General features: G+C 55.3%; 1 protein-coding gene across 6 annotated transcripts in view; it reads left to right on the plus strand.

Annotated features, from left to right (window-relative positions):
- ANK1 (ankyrin 1) overlaps positions 1-20,221 on the plus strand; it is a 107,785-nt gene that overhangs the window by 48,194 nt on the left and 39,370 nt on the right. For all 6 annotated transcript variants that reach the window (XR_016036506.1, XM_055416650.2, XM_088832709.1 and 3 more), the window contains exons 17-33: positions 1,191-1,388; positions 4,074-4,172; positions 6,291-6,389; positions 7,112-7,210; positions 8,279-8,371; positions 8,855-8,927; positions 9,660-9,683; positions 10,873-10,966; positions 12,476-12,554; positions 14,612-14,709; positions 14,795-15,019; positions 16,170-16,324; positions 16,613-16,824; positions 17,329-17,533; positions 17,821-17,917; positions 18,189-18,417; positions 19,946-20,071. Coding sequence is in view for 5 of the 6 variants with exons in the window: in XM_055416650.2 (XP_055272625.2) it covers positions 1,191-1,388; positions 4,074-4,172; positions 6,291-6,389; positions 7,112-7,210; positions 8,279-8,371; positions 8,855-8,927; positions 9,660-9,683; positions 10,873-10,966; positions 12,476-12,554; positions 14,612-14,709; positions 14,795-15,019; positions 16,170-16,324; positions 16,613-16,824; positions 17,329-17,533; positions 17,821-17,917; positions 18,189-18,417; positions 19,946-20,071 (2,205 nt within the window). In the remaining variant the exon portion in view is untranslated. The remainder of the gene's footprint in view (positions 1-1,190; positions 1,389-4,073; positions 4,173-6,290; positions 6,390-7,111; positions 7,211-8,278; positions 8,372-8,854; positions 8,928-9,659; positions 9,684-10,872; positions 10,967-12,475; positions 12,555-14,611; positions 14,710-14,794; positions 15,020-16,169; positions 16,325-16,612; positions 16,825-17,328; positions 17,534-17,820; positions 17,918-18,188; positions 18,418-19,945; positions 20,072-20,221) is intronic.

A 20,221-nucleotide genomic window follows, 5' to 3' on the forward strand; every position in this document is an offset into this window, starting at 1 on the left:
TCTGCACTTTAACAAGATCCCACGTGATTTCATACACTCGAGTTTGAGAAGCAGGGCTCCAGCTAAAAGCACTTGCGTTCTGAAGTCAGAAGATTCTCTGATGCTCAGAGAGAAGGCTGTCCATGTGGGCCCGACTCCAGATCTCAGACCTGATCCACCGAACCCCGCCTCTTTCCTTGGCTCCCTCTCGATACAGTACAAAACTCATTTTGTTTAATTAATTTTACTACAATCAAAATGCCAGTCTTGTCAGGGGAACACAGCCTCCAAAGGATTTAATGTTTTCTCATAACATAATCCAACCTGAAAGGAGGAACACTAGCATGGTCTTACATGATTCCTTGAAAGAGAATGATTTTTGGTATCCAGTTTCCTTCTTTGAGTAAGAGACTACTTTTCCTTTCCCAATAAAATCCACTATGGAGATGGATCGTGCCCTGTCCCTCAGTGCTTTAAACTGGGATTTTACTATATTGGTCCACCCCCGCCTTGTACCACCATTTCTGTATCCATTCATCTGTCAAAGGACATCTAGGTTGCTTCCATGTCCTAGCTACACTATCCACTTTTAATGGCTTAAAAAAAGTACAAAAGGGAGTCTGGAGGTCACACAGCTGGTCAAAGTAGATCAGGGACTTGTAAAGCAACTGTCCTCCAATAAAAATTGATAAAAAATAAAATAAAAGTGAGCCGAGGATTGACTCCACATCCCCAGGTCCCTTGCCAGGGGCTTGTTTTCTTACACCACCCGCCTGAAGCCACAGAGCTCAGGGGGAGCTCTTGGACCAGCTGCACAGGGAGCCAGAAAGAGCTCTGTTCTTTCCCCTTCATGAACTGTCCGGGATGCTGTTCTCCTGGCGGGAAAGAGGGTCTTGTATTTTTGCATGCATGTAGCCTGTCGGTTGCTCTGTAGGCTGCCTGGCTGAATCCTAGCATCTGTTGGGGACAGGGCACTCGCCCCCAGAACACAGATGGAGAGAACGGGAACAGGGCTTTGCTGGTCTGGGAGCCTCTCCAGACCCAATGGACTCGGTCGGTTTGCTTGTTTACTGACGTGGCCCTCCCGGCCGACACCAGCCCTAACTCAGACCTCCTGGCCCCACCTCGGAGGATCTGAACCGGAAGGCATGCGCTCAGCTTGTCAACTCAGCACTCCTGTAAGCAGGCTCTGGGGGCCCCTTCCGTTTCAGAACGGCTACACCCCTCTGCACATCGCCGCCAAGCAGAACCAGCTGGAGGTGGCCCGCAGCCTGCTGCAGTACGGGGGCTCGGCAAACGCGGAGTCGGTGCAAGGCGTGACCCCCCTCCACCTGGCGGCTCAGGAGGGCCACACGGAGATGGTGGCTCTCCTGCTGTCCAAACAGGCCAACGGTAACCTGGGCAACAAGGTAAGCACGCGTCCGCGATGTTCCTGTAGACTCGATTGCGTTGGGGGTCAGCTGAAGCCTGGGAGCACCTGTGGTGTGCCTGGGCTCTGTATCAGGTGATGCATGTATGTGTGAGTGCGTGTGTGCATGTGTGTGTGACCCTTACAACAGCCCTGTGTAGGTTTTATCTCAGTTTTATAAGTGAATGAACAGGTTCAGAAAGGTTGCTAATTCCAAGATTGTAGGACCCCATGCCTACCTGATGCCAAAGCTGGTCCTTCCTGAATAGAATGACTCAAGAACCCACACAGAGATCACTGTTGAAGTCCACCGCACACTTTCCCACATAGAGGCCAGTTTCTACGTTCAGGAATGTGTGAAGTTGGAACTCAGTATTCTTTTTCTGTAGTGAAGGCATTGTTCTCAGTGCTGACCTGTCCCTTCAGTGGGATGATCAGTCCAGGGACTATTGGCGTGTGAGTAGAAAACCCTCCTGGGGTAGTGACCTGTGGAGGGAGAACCTGGGAACTTGTTCCCCGGTGACGTGCCCGTGGTTTTCATTAGTGTCTCAAAGGAATGCACAGCCCAAGAAAGGCTAAGAGTCCCTTCTTTTGTTTTTTGTTTTGTTTTGTAACTTTTAAGCTTTTTGTTTTGTACTTGGTTATAGCCAATTAAGAATGTCCTGATAGTTTCAGGTGTACCGTGAAGGGACCCAGCCCTACATATCCATCTATCCATTCTCCCCCAAACTCCCCTCCCTTCCAGGTGGCCACATAACATCCAGCAGAGTTCCAGGTGATGTTCAGTAAGACCTTGTTGGTTATCCATTTAATAGACAATAGTGTGTAAATATCAATCCTCAACTCCCTAAGCCCATCCCCCAGAAGCCATAAGTTCGTTCTCTAAGTCTGTAAGAGTCAGTTCTTTTATTGAGCAGCCGTTTTATTGAAATATAACTCCCATACCATAAACATCACTGGTTTGAACTGTACTATTTGGTGGTTTGGCGTATATTTGCAGAATTGAATGAACACCACCACTACCTCACTTCAGGAGATTCCCGCCACCCCAAAAGGAAACCTCAAGCCCATTAGCAGCCACACCCCGTCTCCCTCAAACCCCTGTCCCCTGGCAACCATTCGTCTGCTCTCTGTCACTGTGATTTGCTGTTCTGGACGTTTCTCATAAACGGAATCATACGCTATCAAGAGTCACTTCTTCAGATGACACGTGAACATCATACAGTTTCAGAAGGACAAGCATTTTAGGGATAACTTAATATTTCTTTAACAATCTACGGGATCTACTGGCTCTTTCTGGGTAGGTTTGGACAGGTGACCCCCAGGAGGGAACCGTTAGGGCAGCACCATTATATTCATTTCTTGCTGGTGCCATTTAAGTGAGCTCTGTCAGGGACCGGGGGCAGGATGGCATTGCTTTGCCCTGGAGACACGCCCACCCACCCACATCCACCATCACCAGACAGGCTACTGTGTTATCCCAGGGGTCAGGCACGGCGCCTGGTAGCTGGGGCTGACCCAGGACCTGTTCTTCTCTGGGCAGCCCTGCCCACTTGTGCTGGCTCCGGTGTGGGGGGCACTGCTTCTGGGCCTCCCGTCAGCCAGGGGGAAAGGACAGATGGCAGGGGAGGGCGAATGGAGTTTCTGGAGAGGGGGCAGCTCCATTTGCCCCACGGTTAGTAAGGCTTGTAGAGTCAGATACAGCAGATAGAAGGCTTTCCTGGCATTTTTGTGTGAGTGCACACGTATCAAGCAGGATTTTGGGAGTATTGCCATCCTTGTGAGACAGACTTCCCTGGTAGCTCAGATGGTAAAGAATCCACCTATAATGCAGGAAACCTGGGTTCAATTCCTGGGTCAGGAAGATCCCCCGGAGAAGGGAATGGCTACCCACTCCAGTATTCTTGCCTGGAAAATTCCGTGGACAGAGGAGCCTGGCGGGCTACATTCCACGGGGTCGCAAGGAGTCAGACATGACTGAGCCCCTAACACTCTACTATGTGCTATGGGAAGGATGTGACCAGAACTCCAAGAATCCAGCTTTTTTTGGTCCCAGCAGAATCTTCTATCGTTCCCCCCTTTTTCCAGCGAAGCACTGGCTGGGTGTGCGACCCACAGACTGCATTTAAATGGCTCATCTTGCTTTACAACGTGCTTTTGTCTGTGTTTTCTCAAGTGAGCCTTCCTTTGCCCTTGAGATCTGTCATTGATAATCCCTGTTTTCTCGATAAGCAAACCAAGACTTTGAAGCTCATCTCAAGTCGTGGAAATAAGAAATGTTACCACTGAAATGGACAAAAAAGTTCATGTAGTTCAGATATCAGCAAACTACGGCCTGAAGGCCAAATCCGGCCCACCCACTTGTTTGTATAAATAAAGTTTTATTGGAACACAGCCATGCCCATTCGTTTACCTGTTGGCACGCACACTTTCTCACTATAACTGATGGAGTTAAACCTAAAATATTGATGAGCTGGCCCTTAGCAGAAGCCATTGCTGACCTCTGGTTTCATTCAACCACCTCATGTTTTCGCTAAGGATGTGCGGGCCTAGAAGAGCTTGCCTGAGGTCAAACAGCCAGCTGGTAGCTACAGAGCCAAGTTTGACTCCCAAACCTTAGTGCTTTCCCAGTGTGACCTAGAACTCTATCTTGGCTGCAAGCTGATGAACTTCTTTTCCTTCCCAGAGTGGACTCACTCCCCTCCATCTGGTCGCACAAGAAGGCCACGTTCCAGTGGCAGATGTGCTGGTCAAACACGGTGTCACGGTGGACGCCACCACACGGGTAAGACCCACAGCCTACATTCTGTCCACACCTGCCCCCTGCGCCCACGGGCCTGCCTGTTCTGGCCTCCCTCACTGGTCCATCCCAGGAGTTTGGAAACCCCGAGGACACAGCGGCCCATTCTTGTCTGCCACTTCCTAGGGGCAGCAGTGGGCCCCAGGCCAACAGACTCACTTTCCAGTGGGGAGTGTAAGAAGTTGGTTAAACCTTTGAGCCTCTGTAGTGAGTCATGATTGCAGTCCCTGTCTTACATGAGCCAGGTGTCAAAATGTCAGGTTTCCCTGGTCGCACTGGATAATTCCGTGCCTTCTAGGGTGGGGGATGCCCAGCACACAGTGGAATCTGCCTCGAGCCACCTGCAGATGATGTAAGAGGCAGAAAGGGATAGCGGGTGTGATGTCCAGTACAAGGAGGGTGCTAGTGAACCAGAGGGAGCATAGAGGGAGGAGAGGGTCTTTCTATTTGGTGGGAAAAGGAGGCTTCCTGGAAGAGCATCATTTTGTTCCTTTTCACTGCAAGGCAAGTGTATTAAATGAAAGAGACAAAACAACACCCCTCCAGCCCCAGCTTCCAGAGCCCACCAGGAACACCAGTCGGCAGTGTGACGTTAAAGGCTCCCAGAAAAACCCAAGACGTATTTTATCCCCAACTGCCTATAGCCTCTACAGGAACCTGCTTAAAACCCAAGAACATTCTGGATCTTTGAGGTTCTCTTGCCAGCCCAGTTTAGTCTTTGGGCATCTTTCCCTGAGAGAGCCTATACTGTGAGTTAGAACTTGTTGCTGCTTTTGTTCAGTCGCTAAGTCTTGTCCAACTCTGCGACCCCATGCACTGCAGCACACCAGGCTTCCCTGCCCTTCACCATCTCCTGGAGTTTATTCAAACTCACGTCCATTGAGTCAGTGATGCCGTCCAACTATCTCATCCTCTGTCACCCCCTTCTCCTGCTCTCAATCTTTCCCAGCATAAGCGCCTTTTCCTGTGAGTCGGTTCTTCGCATCAGGTGGCCAAGGCATAGCAGCTTCAGCTTCAGCATCAGTCCTTCCAATGAATATTCAGGGTTGATTTCCTTTAAGATGGTCTGGTGTGACCTCCTTGCTATCCAGCGGACTCTTAAGAATCTTCTCCAACACCACAGTTGGAAAGCATCAGTTCTTCAGCGCTCAGCCTTCTTTATAGTCCAACTCTCACATCCATACATGACTACTGGAAAAAACATAGCTTTGACTAGACAGACCTTTATTAGACCTTAGAGATCTCAAAGCCAGCCCATCATTTCAGGTCCAGCCTGCAGGGTCTGGATCCAGATGGTCTCTGGAATTAGGCTCCCCAGGACACTTAGGGGCCGAGAGAGCCTTGGCCTGTCAGCCTGTGGAGGGAGCACTAAAATATTCAGCAGAACAGCTTCCTTGAGAATTACCTCCTCTGCGGACAAAATCCAAGTGAATAAATACCCAAAGTCCACTCATTCCAAGCCATGGCCAGCTCCTACCATCATGGTGCATGACTATACCACTTGGTAGCCCAGATAGCAGGGCAAGGCAGGTCTTGTCCGGGTCAGCAAGGACCTCCTTCTCATGCAAGGCCCCTGCCCTCCCAGCTTCCCCCGCTCTCCGAGTGACCCATTTTGGCTTGTGCAGCATGGATCTCTCCTGGCTTTCCTCCTTCCTTTTGCTGCCCCCTCCCCACCCTCTTTTCTGAAATCCCTCTAAATATTGCCTCAGTTCCGTGAGCGCCACTTTTTTCTTGCCATACTTCACCTGGGGAACTTCGCTCACCACCAAGACTTAACACCAACAGGCGCCTCCTTGCCGGGCCCTCTTCCCCAGACCCAGGGCTGGTTTACCCATCACCCGCTTTCCCGCCCCATTTGAGTCTCCCCGCTCACCTCACGCTGCGCTTGCCCGAGGCCAAGCCCTATGCCCCTCCCAAGCCCCTGTCCTCCGACAGCCTGGACAGCTCACCCCAGGGAGCCGCTGCCAACCTTGCCAAGGCCTCCTCATCCATCCTCCCCTTTACCACCGTTACCATGCGAGTTTCCTTCTCGTCCAGCTCAGGGTGACTCGTGTTGTCCCCAGAAGCCCTGCCAGTCACCCTCTCTCCTCTCTCACCTTCCAGATGGGTTACACTCCACTCCACGTGGCCAGTCATTACGGGAACATCAAGCTGGTGAAGTTTCTGCTACAGCACAAGGCAGACGTCAATGCCAAGACCAAGGTATGGGGATGCCGGAGACAGAGACACGCTGGGACCACCCCCCTTTGCTGCAGGGCTTGCACCGGGACAAACATCTCCTCCAACAACAAAAATACAAAGAATCTATAAGGGGCTAAAAATAACCGCTTGCCTGAGCAGCTGGGGCAAGTCATGGAAGACAAGATACAGAGACCAAAAACCCAACTGCCACTTGTAAAGAGCTGGGAGCAAAAACAGGCTGTCAGAAACAAAAGCAGGGTTCTGTGGATGCCCCCTGCATGCAGCACCACCCAAAGGCAAACCACCTGAGTCACCCCTCCAGCCTGACCCTTGGAGCCACCCCTACCATCACTCCATGTCAGGAACCAGCTTGTCCCTTCCCCCTGGGGAGCAAGCAAGGGAACCTGTTACTTGTTTTCAATCCCCCAGCCCCGCTGCAGCAGGGGCCCCAGTAAAGCCTTGCCTGAGTTTCTTGTCTGGCCTCTGATCAATTTCTATTGACTGGAAAAGCCAAGGACCCTGGTCAGTAACAAGACCAGTGCCAAATTCAGAGGCACCTAGGATCACTCTGGGCACACGTGGGGCTCTGCCGCAATTTTCAGCTTTGATGCTGGAGGAAGAAATGGGGGAAATGCTTTTTTTTTTAACTTTGCATACAGAAAGCATAGGCTCTGTGGTGGGTGGGCTGCGCTAGTTCCTTTCTATCGCTAGCTCATCCTCCCAAATGTCTACCCACTTTACAGCTCGGATACAGCCCCTTGCACCAGGCGGCTCAACAGGGCCATACAGACATCGTGACACTGCTTCTCAAACATGGTGCTTCCCCAAACGAGGTCAGCTCGGTGAGTACCGCCCGGGGCCCTGATTCTGGAGACCTGCTCCCACGGTGGCCGCTGAGACGTCCCTTTACTGGGGAAGCTCAGGTCAGCCTCCAGTGTGTCTGAGGCCTGAACAGGCTCCCCGGGGCATGGGGCCTCCTTCCGGAAGGTGGAAGCTTATCCTAGTAGCACCGTTTACCCTCCCCCTTTTATTTAAATGTTGTCCAAACCCTTCGCAAAATCCCCGCTAAAATCTGTGAAGCTGTTCTCAGTGCAAAGAGAGTGAACAGAACCAAATGTCTTGGGTGGGTCCTGATGTTTGGGGGCCTTGGGGTCTTCAGCCACGTCAGCGGTCACTGTTCAACAGGCACTTCCTCCCTGGGCAATAGGACTGTCAGAAATACTGGCTTATCTCCGTGACTGCTTCCAGCTCGGAGTGTGAGGACCTTTGATTGTCACTGTGGTTGCTGAAGCCACAGCTGTGGATGGGGCCTAATCTGCGTGGGGTAGACCCTGGATGCAGAGAACTTGGAAAGGGCATGGGTTCGATCCCTGGTCAGGGAACTGAGGTCCTGTAGGCCACATGGTACAGTCAAAAAGTTAAAAAAAGAAAAAAGAAGGAAAGCCTCATTATCCATTTAATTTCAGTTAGCTCTTCCCTTTAAAATCAGAGTAGAAATTTGCCCCTGCCTCATCTTCTGGTGACTTGTGATTTCCGGCTGGCCTAAAAAGAGTTCACCAAAGTATGTGGGTTGTTTGAACTGTGTCCATGCTCAGTAACTGACACCCGAAGAACCAGCCTTGGGAGCCGTGGGCAGTACTGCCCGGGGCCCTCTTGTTCCTGCAACCCCACCCGGTGTCTCCCTGACCCCGGCCTTTCCACTGCCTCCCTCTCGGCCGCACTTGACTTCGGTGGCGAGATCTCCTCTGAACACCCAGCACTGGCAGTTTAAGTACCCCGGCACCCCATCTCCTCAAGCACCGCCAACCACAGCCATCTGGGTGCACACGTGTGCAGGGTCTTGCTCCAGGTGTGAACGATTGGGCTGTGGGTCTGGGCTGATCACGCCGTCCGGCTGCTCTTCTCCCCAGAATGGAACCACGCCTCTGGCCATAGCCAAGCGCTTGGGCTACATTTCTGTAACGGACGTGCTCAAGGTTGTGACCGAGGAAACCAGCGTCGAGGTACGTCTGTTCCTCCCCTGCACCCCCTCCTCAGACACACACGGCCTGCAGGGTGCCCCAGGGGCTGCCTCAGGAAGTGGCGCGTGTTCTGGAGTCCTGGGATTCCCGAGGGAAGCTTGAAGCCCAAAGAATTGAGGGTTGGTGGTGCGGGGAGTGTGTGTGTGGTGGTGGAGGGGGGAGGTCCTTCTCCATCAGGCGGGGCTTTACTGCCACCTGGTGGCCAGAAGAGTTGGGGCGTTGACCAGACCAAGGGGCGGCCCAGCTGGAGTTGAGGGCAGGGACCAGGCAACCAGAAGCTGGGGTTCCATTCATCGCCCCCTCTGCCAGACCCCAGAGACCTTCTTAGCTGTCCTTTTCTTCATTTGGGACAATCCTCCCTTCTCATCTCCTTCCGGTCTCCACTGTCATAACCAAATAACTGCTGGCTGGGTAGAAGGGCCCACTGCAGTGTTGGGGTTGAATTCCTTGCTGTTTTCTTTTCAGTTGATCACGGACAAACACCGGATGAGCTTCCCAGAGACGGTGGATGAGATCCTGGATGTCTCTGAAGATGAAGGTGCAGGCTGGGATCCATACCACGTGTGGGTCAAGTCAGGCTGAAGGGGGGCACTCGGGGCTCTGAACACTCACTCAGGGGGCCTCTGGCTGCCACCCCAGGTCACCAGGTCATCAGAGTCGCAGCTGGAAAGAACCACTTTCTAATGATGCTGTCCGTTATCGAAAGGGCTTCTTCAATGTGATTGTAGGAGAAGGAAATCTACATCACAGAGATTAAAAATAGAAAATCCCAGAAAGTTGCATAAACACACGTGTGTTTGCATATAGCATACCTGGAGTATGATTCTGCTCAGATCAGCTCTCAGAGCCGTAAGGAACTGTCGTAAAATTCCACCTGGTGCATTCCTTGTGCTTTGAACGAATAGCAACTGTTTGATTTAAAATGCGTAAGAATTCCTTTTCATCAGCTGCTCTTCAGACCACACAGTGGGTCAGTCGGTTTTGGGGGTGGATCCGTTATGAAATGACTGTGTTTTCCACTGCTGTGGGCTGCGGGGTACTCGTAGCACTTTTCCTGCCCCAAGTACACCTGTCTCCTCGCTTAAATTGGAAGAGAATCCTGGTGATAAAGAAGGGTGGGGCTGGACCAGGTTATCTCTCTGGCCCCTTCCATCTTGGTAACCCAGTAGGTGGTAAATGCTCTCCTGAATGCCCTTGAAGGAAACACCTCTCACTTTCCCTGACTTCAATCCTGTCCTTCCTTAAACGTGGCTCTTTCTTTGCTTTCCAGGAACTGCTCATATAACTATAATGGGTATGAAACTTTCTGTTCCCTGTGGTCCTTTCTCATGAGTGCATTTCACCCTCAGCAACCCAAGCTGTCACTAATCCACCCCTGCTTTCCATAACAATTGGAGCTTGGCTCAAACAGGACATTTCTGCCTGTAAGGTCCATGCCCTGGCGGGCGGCTCCGATCTGTGCGTGTCTGTGTCCGTGCCACCTGCCACTGTGTCTGCGGTCATAACTGCATGAGCTGCTGTAGTTCCATCCTGTAGGCTCCTGATCACAAGGCCAGAAGGGGCCGCTGAGGGGCAGGAAAGGACCCTGCGAGGTCCAGGACCCCCACTCCAGGGCAAGGAGGAGAGAGAATCAAAGAGGCAAAATTGGGGTTGCAGACAGAGGTTGAATGTCCCGGCGATGGGCTTCGGGAATCTGGATGCAGCTGCTGAGGTTACGCAAGTCCCTAGCGCCTCTCCAGACAGATGGGCTCTGCTCCACGGGGGTTTGTTCTTCTGTTGCATGTGGTGAGGAGAAGAACAGAAGCACCTCTTTAGAGAAAGAGCACCCTTCACAAGGGCTGTTCTGAAGTGGAACTTGTCAGGCAAAGAAGATTCCTTCCAGGTCTTCCCTGGTGGTCCAGTGGTTAAGACTTTGCACTTCCAGAGCAGGGTGTGTGGGTTTGAGCCCTGGTCAGAGCTTCCCTGGTAGCTCGGCTGGTAAAGAATCTGCCTGCAATGCGGGAGATCTGGGTTCGATCCCTGGGTTGGAAAGATCCCCTGGAGAAGGGAAAGGCTAACCCATTCCAGTATTCTGGCCTGGAGAATTCCAGGGACCATATAGTCCATGGGGTCCCAAAGAGTCATACACGATTGAGTGACATTCACTTTTGGGGAACTAATCCCACATGTTTTGAAGCACGCCACCACCCCTCCCCCCCTCAAAGGAAGAAAGTTCCTTTTGATTGAGTTGTTATCTTCTCCAAAGCCTGGTGCAGACTGTGTTAGGGACTGGGACTGTGTTAGGGACTGGCTGCCCGGCTCCAGGGCTGGAGGTACAGGGCTGGTTGAAGATGAAGACGTTGCTATGGTCCCCTTCGAGCATCAGAGACCTTGCCTCATGCCCCGGTGGGGGCAAGTGTTGAGAGGAGGAGCAGGAAAAATACTTTTTAAAAAGAAAGAGGGTATCTCCTTCCTATCACTCACTTAAACCTGTGTGATTTCAGGGGAGGATCTTGGCTCCAGGGCAGAGAGACCGGATGCCAGGGATGTAGATGAAGAGAAAGAGCTCCTGGATTTCGTGCCGAAGCTGGACCAAGTGTAAGAATTGCTCCCGTGGGGAGGTCCCCCCTCCCCTGACTCAGGGTAGAAGATCCTGGAGCAGGGAGGTTCCAGGAAGGCCAGACCTGGACAGAGAGCTGGTCCAGTGTCTAAGCCAGCCCTGCACCGGGGTTGCCAGGCGGGGGCAGAGGTCTCCCCTAGAGCCTGCCACCCTCTCTGGAGTCCCTGCCTCCCACTGTTTCTCCTCCCCTCCCTCAGTGCTCTATCCACACCCCTCCCCCTTTCAGACTCTCAGTTTCGCACCAAAAAAATCCACTGAGGGAGATCCCATTAGAAACCGTTGTCAAAAAAGGGGTAGATTATTATAGGATGGGGCTTCCCTGGTGGCTCAGAGGGTAAAGAATCTGCCTGCAATTCAGGAGACCCAGGTTCGATCCCTGGGTTGGGAAGATCCCCCGGAGGAGGGCATGGCAACCCACTCCACTGTTCTTGCCTGCAGAATCCCATGGACACAGGAGCCTGGTGGGCTACAGTCCATGGGGTCGCAAAGAATCCAACACGACCGAGTGACTAACACACACACACATATTACAGGATTATATGAAATCACATGTGTAAAATTTTGAAAATTGTACAGCACCATAGAATTTAGAGAACCTTTCATTCAATTAAGAAATTTAAATAATAAGGAAAAAACTATTGCTGAGCTGAGCTCACAGGCCAGCCACATCCCTCCATCAGCTGGTCGGTCCATTAGGGAAAGTCCACAGAGGGCCTGTGTCTGCCTGGTACGTGTTTCTCATTCCTCCGGGAATGCGGTGAGCTGTTCCCATGCGCGTGTGTTGGCGCACACAGGGATTCTGTGAATGAATCTTAAAGCGACAACTTTGTAAGAACACTGAACCCTTTGGGGTTTTCTGAAAAGACAGACATGTGCCGGCTTGGTCCCAGGGCTTATGAGGGCCATGGACCAAGGAGAAGGGAACCTGTGATTAGTATTACTGAACTTCAGTTGCTGCTGCTGCTGCTGCTGCTAAGTCACTTCAGTCGTGTCCGACTCTGTGTGACCCCATAGATGGAAGCCCACCAGGCTCCCCTGTCCCTGGGATTCTCCAGGCAAGAACACTTCAGTTAGGAACACAAAACTAAGACCTCGACCACAGGGAACCTGCAGATGTATTTGGTAGGATGAAAACACACACCAGTGGTCAGACCATGATGCAGAATAAGATGTTCCGGCCAGAGCAAGAGTTCCCTCAACAAGGGGACTAAGGGCACACAACTGGGGTGGTGTGTGCAGGAAGACTTCCTGGAGGAGGCAGTCTTTCAACTCGGGCTCAAGACAGGCTCTGCGGAAAGGCTTACAGGTGGAGGGGGGAGGCCAGGATGTAGCGCCTGTGCCAGTGGGGTTCAGATGGTGGAGGGGGCAGGATCGGATTGGATAGGTGATCCTGGGGGTACAGAAATGTCTCTCTGAGGCGCCCAGAGGAAGATGACGGGCTATGCAGAAGGATTGTGCCCTGATGTCCCAATGTCCTCGGCGTACAGGGTGGAATCCCCAGCCATCCCACGGATTCCCTGCGTCACACCTGAGACAGTGGTGATCAGAGCGGAAGAGCCAGATCAGGTGAGACGCGTCCTTTCTCTTACCTCCTCTTGGCGGGGAACAGATTCCCCGGGCAGTGATTGCTCTGAGATGACTTGAAGCACGGGAAGAATTCATAAAACTCCCCGCACTTACCAAGCCCCACGGATCCCAGGTTTCACGTGTCTTCTGCAGCAGCTGTGCCCCCAGCACTCATATAAACCCAACTGTCGAAGATCTGAGTCTCGAGAGCCCGAGCGGGCCTGGGACGCCCTCGTGCTGGCTCGGCGGGGCTGAGAACTGGCAGCACAAGCTCTGGCTCCAAAGCCCGTGTTCTCTTGCACACACGCCCTGAGCACACGCTGTCTGCCCCCATGGGGGCCACGGGCCCGGGTACCAGAGAGGGAGCCCCAGGCTGCAGCCGCACCTCTGTGGAGCTGCGGGCAAGTCCAGAACTCGGCACCTTTTTGTTTCACATCCATAAAAATGGGACAGTTTCTGCCTCACGTTCCTCAAGGGATTACTGGGAGCTTAAAAATACCAGTCCAGGTGAAAAGGGGATGCCAAGGAGAGATGTCCCCAGCGTGGCTGTTACTCATTATAATACCTTATTTGTGGCTTCCCTTGATGCTGCTTGAATTTGTCCCCCAAATGGGTGGGATGGTTTAAAACAATGTACTGCTCCTCGATTTAATTTTTATGCCAGCTGGCACTCTTTTTTTTTCCCCAGGGCAAAGGGGTTTTCTGGGATTAGAAGAGAGCAGTGTAGTGTTTAGAGGTTGGAAACGGCTGCCCTGAGCTTGGTCACTGAGCCAGACATGTCAGTTTTCCAGCTGAGGCTGGTCTCTTCCTCTGCCCCGAAGGGATGTGTGTCTGAAAGCAGCGGCGGAAGCCCTGGACCCAAGTGTGGCGTTGGGAGAGGATGGCTGTGACGTGGTCTGGTCAGCCCTCCCACCCTAGGGCAGGTCACAGGGCTGTGATGGTGGTGTCACGCTGCGGGGATGGGGGGAGTTTGGGAGATATGGTGAGATACGGCCCTGACACTGCCATGGCACATTCGCCCGGTGCTGCCAAAGACAGCGATGAGAAAGCTCCAAGGGGACCCGGGTTCTGCCGTTCCCTGGCCAACTGTGCACTCTGACCCCCTGCTAAGTCATGAACCGAGTCAGCAGGGGGTTCCCGGAGGCCTGCCAGGCGCCCTGGAAGGGACTCTGTGTGGGAAGATGTGGGAGCAGATGGTCCAGCTCAGGAGGGTCTCAGAACACAGGGGGGTGACTACCCAAGGGCTCAGCAGCGTTGGGGGCGGCGGGGAGCCCTTCCAGAACAGAGTCAAGGGCAAGGGTTCTCAGAGGAGGCGAGATGGACAATGCACAGGGTGGTCCAGTGAGGGAGACGGACGTGGGTGCCTGGGCAGATGGAGATGCCAGAGCGAGGGCCAAGTTGAGAACAAAGCTGGAGGGGGTGGGTAGGATCCGCACCTACAGACTTCGTGAGTCCTTGTGATGGACACGCCCTAGGCCGAGGCAGCCCTGAGGTCCTGCAATGACAGCATCGCTGTGAGGAGGGGAGGCCATCCCATTTGCAGAGGAAGAAGCGGGAAGCCCCCCACCCTGGGATTGGGGGGTCTGTTCTCGTTCCCCTGATGCCCCAGTTCACGTGGTTTGCCCAGAGCCGAGCAGCTTGTAGGTGATGGCGTGGGCTCCGGCGCCAACTCGCATGTGAAAAGGAACTGCATGGAGCTCACGTGGCAGGGTTCACGGGGCAGGCAGGGCAGGGGGCAGGCTGGAAGTGCATGTGGCACGTGAGATGAGACCGAGGCTGGATGGGAAGGAGGACTCGCTCCAGCGTTGGAAGCCTGGCCCAGGGTCCTGAGCCGAGGAGAGGCTGTGTAGGTCCCAGGAGGCCTGTGCTCCCTTTTAGACTCTGGGTGAGTTTTGTCCCAAAGGGTCAGTGAGTTCTGGGTAGCACCTCCTTCGCTGGGCCCTTGGTGGCTGGCCGAGCCTCCCTGGCCTCTGCGTGAGGTTCACTGGCCGGGACCATCGGCTGTAGCTATGGCCTGCGGGTGGTAACAGCTGATCTTTCCCCTGCCCTGTCCCCAGGTGTCCAAAGAGTACGATGAAGACTCTCTAATCCCCAGCAGCCCGGCCACAGAGACCTCAGACAACATCAGCCCTGTGGCCAGCCCCGTGCACACAGGGTGAGTGGCCTGGGAGGGGCTGGCAGCCCTGGCCCCACTCGCCCGCCCGCCCGGGAGAGGCCGACACGGACCCGCTGTGCCCTAGGTTCCTGGTGAGCTTCATGGTGGACGCCCGCGGGGGCTCCATGCGGGGCAGCCGGCACAACGGCCTGAGGGTGGTGGTCCCGCCGCGGACGTGCGCAGCACCCACCCGCATCACCTGCCGCCTGGTGAAGCCCCAGAAGCTGCCCACACCACCCCCGCTGGCCGAGGAGGAGGGCCTGGCCAGCAGGGTCATCGCGCTGGGGCCCACGGGGGTCCAGTTTCTGAGGTGAGAGGTCGCTCCCCTGCCCCTGACCGGTCCCTGCCATGCCCGGGCCGAGGGGAGGCGAGCCCGGAGCCTCCCCCACCTGCTTTCTCTGTGTCCTGACTCGTCAGAACTAGAAGCTCCTGGGCTCCTAGGTACGCATAGGAGGCTGGTGCCTGGGGAGAGCTTAGCACCCTCAGGTCCTGGGTGACGCTCTTAGAAGGGGATGAAAACGGCTACTTCGGAGGCCCCCCTGGGGTTTCGTTAAGTTCTGAAACGGTCTTCCTAGAAGACAGCCTTGCAGCCTTGTTCCCAAGGACAAGACTGATGGTTTCGGAGGCCCCCCTCACCTTTCCTGCAGCAGACCCACTTCTCCTGGCAACCATGCATCCTTCAGGCACCATGGGCTCCATGCTGAGACAGGCCTGGCCCAGGAGGCCCTGACCTCCCATCTGCATCCATGGCCTGGCTCGTCCCCCATCCCCAGCTTTCTTCCACCAACTGCAGAGCAGCTGTAAACTTTCACGTTGATTTCCCCTTTAAATATGATGCTCAAAGTCCGTCCTAGCTTCCCTGGTGGCTCAGCAGTAAAGAATCTGCCTGCAGTGCAGGAGATGCAGGTTTGATCCCAGGGTCGGGAAGATCCCCTGGAGGAGGGCATGGCAACCCACTCCAGTATTCTTGCCTGGAGAATCCCATGGACAGAGGAGCCTGGTGGGCTATAGCCTGTGGGGTTGCAAAGAGTCAGACATGACTCAGCAACTAAATAACAGCAACGGCTACAACCATCCTCCTGAGGAAATGCCACTGTCTAGACTGACAGAGAAGGATGCTGAGGCTCAGAGGGGTTTGGTCCCCTGTCCAGGACATGGATGTGTTCTCAAGGTCAGGGCCAAGGTCAGGGTTATTCTGCTGAGCCTCAGCCACATGGCCATGGCAGGACACACCCTGCAAAGTGAGGTTGGGCCTGTTGAGAGGGTCATCTTGGGAACCTGAGGTCATCTTAGTGCATCTTAGGAACCTGAGGTAGGTCTGTCCACTGTGAGGACTGGTCCATCGGGGGGACCCCGCTGCCCCCCGCCTACCTGCTCTTGCCTCCCGAGCCCACGGCCGTCGCCCACACGGCACACATGCCTGCGTCCAGCCCCAGCCCGTCCCCTCTGTCCACCCCCAGCCCTGTCATCGTGGAGATCCCCCACTTCGCCTCCCAAGGCCGTGGGGACCGCGAGCTCGTGGTGCTGAGGAGTGAAAACGGCTCTGTGTGGAAGGAACATAAGAACCGCTACGAAGAGAGCTACCTGGACCAGATCCTCAACGGGCTGGACGAAGGTGAGCGAGCCCCAGGGCCACGCAGCGCCTTCCTCCTGGAGGAGGGGGTTTGAGGCTGCGCTGGGGGTGGGCTGGCAGGGCCTCCTGGGGTGGGGGACGCCCTGAGAGTCTAGGGACGGCCCAGCTCCGGCGCCCAGGCCCCCTGCAGCCTGGTCTCCTTGTGCTGCTCTCTCTGGGCCTGGACTCTCTCCCACCCCTGCCGGAGGGGGCCACTGGGGCCAGGACAAGAGGCCCTGGGGGCCTGCGATAGTGACCGGCGGGTGGGCGGGCGCGTGCGTGTGGTTGCAGAACTGGGGAGCCTGGAGGAGCTGGAGAAGAAGCGCGTCTGCCGCATTGTCACCACCGACTTCCCCCTGTACTTCGTGATCATGTCACGGCTCTACCAGGACTACGACACCATCGGCCCCGAGGGCGGCTCTCTGACGAGCAAGCTGGTGCCCCTGGTGCAAGCCACCTTCCCCGAGAACGCGGTCACCAAGAGGGTGAAGCTGGCCCTGCAGGTGAGGCATGCAGCACCCCCTTGCCTGCTGGGGCCCCGTCAACCTGGACCGGATTCAAGGTGTCAGGGCCCTCGGAGATAGCCTTCTTCCTTGGAGATAGTCTTCATGCCCCCCAGGACATCTCTACCTGTTGGTCCACTAAAAAAATCCCAGCAGAGCTCTGACCTTAAGCTCAGAAGAGACTTGGGTGGCCGGGATAGGGCAGATGCTCTGTTAAGTTGCGGGAAACCCTAGATGATGTGTTTAAACCACTGGGTCAGCATTGAGGGGAAGCCACGTGGCTCCCTGAACAGGTGCCTAATGCCGAGCAAGGCCCCAAGGAGTGGGGAGCAGCAGGGAAACGGGTGTGGGGACTCAGACAGGGGAGCTGGGCAGGGCATCAGCAGGATGGCCCCCCTCCCCACCCCCGGGGGACCTTCGAACCTGCTGGGACAGCCGCTCTCATCCCCGCCCACGAGCCCCTCGGCTGCTCCGGGCTGAGCGTCCCCCTTGGACACCTCGCAGGCCCAGCCTGTACCTGATGAGCTGGTCACCAAACTCCTGGGCAACCAGGCCACGTTCAGCCCCATCGTCACTGTGGAGCCCAGGCGCCGGAAGTTCCACCGCCCCATCGGCCTCCGCATCCCTCTGCCCCCATCCTGGATGGACAACCCCCGGGACAGCGGGGAGGGGGACACCACCAGCCTGCGGCTGCTCTGCAGCGTCATTGGTGAGGGACGCCCCCTTTGTCCTGGTCCTGCCGTCTGGGGAGACGGGAGGGGATGGAGCTGGGGTGTGATGGGGCCCTCAGAGGGATGGCGCTTCTGTCTCTGGGTAGAGTCTTCCTGTCGCTCAAGAGCTCCCAGACCCCAGAGGAGGGGGTCCTCCCAGGGGGGACGAGGTCACGGGGTGCAGGGTGGCGGGGTGGGGGGGCTGGGATCAGGGCCTCAGCCAGGTGTGCACGCCCCGTGTCGGCCTCTGGAGACGGTCCCCCAGCCCTGTCTACGCCTGTGGCAGGAGGAACCGACCAGGCCCAGTGGGAAGACATCACGGGGACCACCAAGCTCGTCTACGCCAACGAGTGTGCCACCTTCACCACCAACGTCTCTGCCAGGTGAGACCCCCGGCCCTGCGGCCCGATCCCGTGGTCCCCCGGGCCCTGCACGAGGCGGGTGGCGCAGTCCCTGGGGGCGGCCGCACTCAGGCTGACCTTGTACCCAAGGATCCTCCGCTGTCCCTCCCCTTCCCCATCTGAAAGCACCGCCCCCACCCCCACCGGGGCTGTCTGAGCGGCCACTACCCTGCTCACAGGCCATCCTGTTGGATGGAGGGGACACCTCCACCCCTGACACTTAGGGACAGGCTCAAGGCTGCCCTCCTTTCAGGTTCTGGCTGTCAGACTGCCCCCGGACGGCTGAAGCTGTGAACTTTGCCACCCAGCTGTACAAGGAACTGACCGCGGTGCCCTACATGGCCAAATTTGTCATTTTCGCCAAGATGAATGACCCCCGGGAAGGGCGTCTGCGATGCTACTGCATGACGGACGACAAGGTGGACAAGACGCTGGAGCAGCATGAGAACTTCGTGGAGGTGGCCCGGAGCAGGGACATTGAGGTAGGGCCGGGCCCCCGCCCCCGGCTCGTGCCTCAAGGGGAGACGGCACCTCCAGGGCCACGGATTGGGGGGAGGTGGCGCTGGAACCCCAAGCCTCAGGAGGGCGGCCTCTGCAGAGCAGCTCCTGGGCGTGTCTCTCTGAATCCCTCTTGAAAAGCATCCTTGGGAGGACACCCCAAAGCTGAGGACACCGCCCTGTGTGTCTCAGGGAGGCAGCAGGCTGTCAGCCCAGTGGTACTAAAAGCTGATGTTCATTAAAATTCTCACCTCCCAGGTGCTATTAAAAGTGCTTGAGGGACTTCCCTGGTGGTCCAGTGGTTACAACTTCACCCTTCAACGCCAGGGGCATGGGTTCAGTCCCTGGTCGGGGGACTAAGATCCCACATGCCTCACAGCCCAGAATCCAAAACGTGAAACAGAAGAGATATTGTAACAAATTCAATAAAGACTTTAAAAACGGTTCACATCAAAGACAAAAAAAAAAAACTTTTAAATTTTTTTTGAAAATAGAAAATAAAAAGACTAGAGTGACATCATCTCCCCTGATTCTTACAACAGAGTGTCCTTTCCTAATTCCCAGTTTACAGATGAGGAAACCGAGGCTGCGAGAGGTTAGGTAACCTGCCCAAGGTCACACAGCTGAGTTAATGGTAGAGAAGGGACTTGTCCTACTCTCTCTGCCACACCAGCGTTTGGGTAGTGCCCAGACAGGGAGGCAGGGGAGAGCTTGGGCAAACAGGAGAGCCATGTTGTGCAGGGCCTTGGTGTGAAGCTGTCGCCCATCCTGGAGTCCTCACTAGGCTTAGGATGTGTAACAAGCAAGGACCTTGCCCAAGGTCTGGACTCAGAGGCTGTCCTGAGCCTTCCGGGGGTTCTGATGGGCCAGAAGGAGAGGCCCAAGGCTGGGACCTGCCTCAAATGCCTTTTGGGGCACTAACCAGGCAAAGGATTGTGTCTCTTTGGGCGTTAGTTTCCTTATCTGTCAAATGGGTTCCTGGTAACTTCTCCGTGGAAAGTATTATATACATAGTAGGGACTGTTATGGAGAAGGAAATGGCAACCCACTCCAGTCTTGCCTGGAGAATCCCAGGGACGGGGAGCCTGGTGGGCTTCTGTCTATGGGGTCACACAGAGTCGGACACGACTGAAGTGACTTAGCAGCTTAGCAGGGATTGTTATACCATGGGTGAGATTAAAATACCGCGTAGTCTTTCTGGCACTCGCATAAACGAAATCTTGTTGGATGGGTGTTAAAAGAGAGAAATGCTTTCTGAAGCCGTATTATGATCTGCTAGTGGAGTTCTGGAGTCCTTTGATAAGCAGTGTCGATCAACCACACAGGGAGACATGGAAAGTCCTGCTTATCATAGAAACCCTTTGCAGTAAAGAAGCATCTGCTGTGATCTTTCCAAAACCCTCCATGGGGCTTCCCAGGGCACAGCCTCTGGGGTCGTGGGGAGGGAGAAACCAGGGCTGACAGGTGGGACCAGGCATCTGCGTGTTCCCACCTGCTCCCTCTTTCCCGCAGGTTTTGGAGGGCATGCCCCTCTTTGCCGAGCTCTCGGGGAACCTGGTGCCCGTCAAGAAGGCCGCTCAGCAACGGAGTTTCCTCTTCCAGTCCTTCCGGGAGAACCGGTTGGCCATTCCCGTCAAGGTGCGCCCTCCTCTTGCCCCCCCCATTGCCGGGGTCTGGAAGTTCGGAAGGCAGAGGCCCCAGAACCGGCCGGGTTGGTGGCCGGGGTTGGGGGGAATGTCCTCTGAGCTGGCCGGGCTGGTGGCCAGGGTCTTGGCGGGGGTGTCCTCT

The sequence above is a fragment of the Moschus berezovskii genome, chromosome 26, assembly GCF_049115385.1.
Source record: "Moschus berezovskii isolate FMDL1 chromosome 26, NW_MosBer_1.0, whole genome shotgun sequence".
Lineage (NCBI taxonomy): Eukaryota > Metazoa > Chordata > Mammalia > Artiodactyla > Moschidae > Moschus > Moschus berezovskii.